Raw genomic sequence first — 3,445 nt, 5'->3', positions numbered from 1 at the left:
CAAAAGGCTGTCTGTATACGATTCCAATGGGAATCTTGGGCCGACTAAAAAGAGATAAACAAGAATTAGTAGTAGTATTTTTATTTGGCAAACTTTCATCAGTATAATTATGGTATAAAATAGTTTCAAAAAAGTTTCAAAAATATTCAAATATAGTTCAGTATTCATTTAATTCTTTGTAATAATTATTGATTACCCCGAATATAAAACTAAAAATATAGGTAAAACTACTACATTACTCTAAAAAGAGTGTACCTCACATTTTGAGGGTTATAAAAATACAAAAACTATTACATTACCCTATGTAGAGTGTACCTCACATTTTGAGGGTTATGAAAATCGATTGACGCTTATTTCTGGATTTTATATAAAAAAAAACAAAAACAATTAAAGCTATTTACTTATAATCAAAATGTATCATCATATGATATAAAATGCAGATAGGTATTTTTATTTTATTTTTTTATACATATTTATTGTTCCATCAATAGAAAAAATATTGATTTGTTGAGCCTGTGCTGACAGTGAGCGAAGCATAGATGAACGCTTTGCATGCACTTGTTGAAGCATTGTTGTATCCTGTGGACTCGACAATCCTCGCAGCTTATGCTCCGGAGTATCGGAGTATGAGCGCATGCGCTAACAGCCACTAACAGCCTGCTCCACGCGCGGAACCTCTCGTTTCGTAACAGGTATATTTTGTAACCGTTATCCTCGGAGTGTAAATGTTATTAATTCGAGTCAGGTAATGTTACTGATGGTCAAGAAAAAGAATGTAGTGGAAGGTTACAGTGCTGTTGTTGTTATTCATTGTCGTAAGGTGGTGAAGCAGATTGTTTAGTCTAATTTTGTCAGCTGTTTTATTTTAAGAGTTATAATTGAATTATTATTTTGTGTAGTGTGTAAAGATTGTATGTTGTTTCAATACAAGCGTTTGTTGAGTAACTTATGTGCACTTTATTTGACAACTTTAGAGGTATCTATAAATTGGGTAAATTTATATGATTCCCGACATTTGGTGACCCCGACGTGATAGTAATTATTGAAGAAAGTGTGCAATTAATTAGTGAAGAGTGAGTAAAAGGGCAATAATTATGGCACAGAACGATCATGTTACTGAAAGAAAAACAGTAAGGATGATGTTCGCCAATACCTACAACGAATTGACCAAGGAATTTGAGGAAAGTGAACCCAATGAAATACAGGTGCGCCTTTTTATTAATAAGTTAGGAAGGTTATCTCAACAAATGAATGTTTTAGATGAACAGGTGAAACAGTGGTTATTTGCTAATGGAAAGGAAATTGAATATGAAGGGGAATTTACAGCAGTTGAGTCATATAAAGATAAATATCATCTGGCTTTAATTCAATATGAATCTTACAATAAAATTATTTCAGCACGTGAAAAGGAAGAATGTGAAGGTTCCGTTTGTTCCTCAGCATCCAATAATAAGAAAGGGAACTTAAAACTACCAAAGATTGAATTGAAAAAATTCAATGGGGAAATAAAAGAGTGGCTTGGGTTTTGGGGTCAGTTTAGTAGAATACATGAAGATCCACAAATTGAACCAGAGGATAAATTCCAGTATTTGATTCAAGTCACAGTTAAGGGTACTGGAGCTAGAGATATTGTAGTAGGTTTTCCAGCAACTTCAGAAAATTATGATAAGGTAATTTCCTGTTTAAAGTCTCGTTTTGGGAGAACTGATATGTTGACGGAATTTTATATTAGAGAACTTTTGAGTATAATAATTAGAAATGTTAGGTCAGGGAATGAGGTAAACTCTTTTCAGCTGTATGATCAACTAGAGGCTCATTTAAGGGCTCTTGAATCTATAGGAATGACAAAAGAGAGGTATGCTGCAATTCTTTATCCTATGGTTGAGTCGTGCTTATCTGAAGATATGATTCGAGTATGGTTGAGGAGTACATTTAGTAAATTAGATATAGCTAGTGATACTGAAACTTATAAAATTAAATTAGAACAGTTGCTCGCATTCCTTAAATCAGAGGTAAAGGTGAAGAGGGAATACATTTAGCAAAATTTGGGTTTGGGAATGAGAGTAACCGCAAGAGCGACCGGATATGGAAGGAAGAAACGCCTGTTCCTACTGCTAGTCATTTATTTTCTGGTGAGAGAATTAAAAGGAATCTGAATTGTGTATTTTGTGAAAAGGTTCATGAGAGTTGAGACTGTTTTAATGCTCAGAAAATGACATTGAAAGAAAAGAGGGCTACAATTGAACCAAAAAAGAGTATGTTATTTGTGTTTCAAATCTGGACATAGGCAAAAATATTGCATGGCACCTGTAAGATGTGTAGTTTGTGGTAAGAGGCATAGTTCACTGATGTGCACAGAACTTTCAATAAATAAGTTCAACTTGTGATTAAAGGACGCATAATTACGTGATTGTAGAGCAGTAACTGAAAAGAGATTATTTTCCATGACCCGGAAACTATTAGCTAAGGGTAAATATGAAGCTTATGAAGAAGTTTTCACTGATAGGGTAAATGAAGGAGTAATAGAATTGGTGCCGGAAGAACAGTTGCAAGCTCCTGCACATTATATACCTCATCGAGGAGTGTTCAAAACTGCCTCATCGACAAGAGTGAGACCCGTATTTGATGCATCATGTGAACAAAAGGGGATGTTATCATTAAATGATTGTCTTGAGAAGGGACCCAACCTTTTAGAATTAATCCCGGCTATATTGTTGCGATTTCGGGAAGAAAAAATAGGTGTGGTATCTAATATTAAAAAGGCGTTTTTGCAGATATTAGTAAATGAAAAGGACCGTGACTTCCTCAGATTCCTATGGTGGGAGGACCGTACTTGTAAGAGAGTGAAGGTAATGAGGCATTGTCATTTGGTATTTGGAGTGAATTGCAGCCCATTCTTGCTCGGAGCAGTTCTGAATTATCATTTGGATGAAAGTGAAGAAGGGTTGGATAAAATTTATGCTAAACTTAGAAGTTCATTCTATGTGGATAATTGTGTTACTTCTGTGGGTACAGAGGAAAAGTTAAGGCAATTTATAGAACATTCAGTGAAGTTACTCTCCAGGGCAAAATTTGAACTTAGAGGATGAGAGAGTACTATAACACCAGAGAAGAATATTGTATTGAGCCCTTCACCTGTTCTGGGATTACTGTGGGACAGATGTAGTGATTATCTTTATTGTAATATAGATGGAATAGAAATCCCTGAGAATGAAGTGACTAGGAGAAATATTTTATATACTACCTGTAAGTTATTTGATCCATTGGGATTTATTTGTCCAGTTACTTTGACTTCTAAAATTTTACTGCAAGATAGTCGGAGACAGAAGTTGGAATTCTAAAGTGTCGGAATATATAAAAATTAAGTTTATGAAGTGGGTGAAAGACCTGCCCAATCTCAGTCAAGTAAGAATTCCACGTTGTGTCAATTATTTTCCAGGAGGAG

General features: G+C 34.7%; 2 protein-coding genes across 2 annotated transcripts in view; both read left to right on the top strand.

Moving 5' to 3' along the window:
- Positions 1 to 501: 501 nt before the first annotated feature.
- The window catches only part of LOC106684944 (uncharacterized), a gene marked incomplete in the record, with an annotated part of 3,223 nt that continues 279 nt past the window's right edge, over positions 502 to 3,445 (top strand). Inside the window, 1 exon segment of the mRNA XM_067048007.1 lies at positions 502 to 3,445. Within this exon segment, the coding sequence (XP_066904108.1) occupies positions 1,095 to 2,039 (945 nt within the window).
- On the top strand, positions 2,445 to 3,089 carry LOC106684943 (uncharacterized). Its single transcript, XM_014427331.1, has one exon. It carries the CDS (start codon positions 2,445 to 2,447, stop codon positions 3,087 to 3,089), a length of 645 nt encoding a protein of 214 aa, XP_014282817.1.

The sequence above is a fragment of the Halyomorpha halys genome, unplaced genomic scaffold (genome assembly GCF_000696795.3).
Source record: "Halyomorpha halys isolate HHAL.00 unplaced genomic scaffold, Hhal_1.1 Scaffold631.1, whole genome shotgun sequence".
Lineage (NCBI taxonomy): Eukaryota > Metazoa > Arthropoda > Insecta > Hemiptera > Pentatomidae > Halyomorpha > Halyomorpha halys.
The sequence above is the reverse complement of the archived record's forward strand: the minus strand, read 5'-3'. Positions and strand labels throughout refer to the sequence as shown.

Excerpts from the sequence above, each read along its gene's own strand:
- LOC106684943 (XM_014427331.1), top strand. The coding sequence starts at position 2,445 with ATGACCCGGAAACTATTAGCTAAGGGTAAATATGAAGCTTATGAAGAA.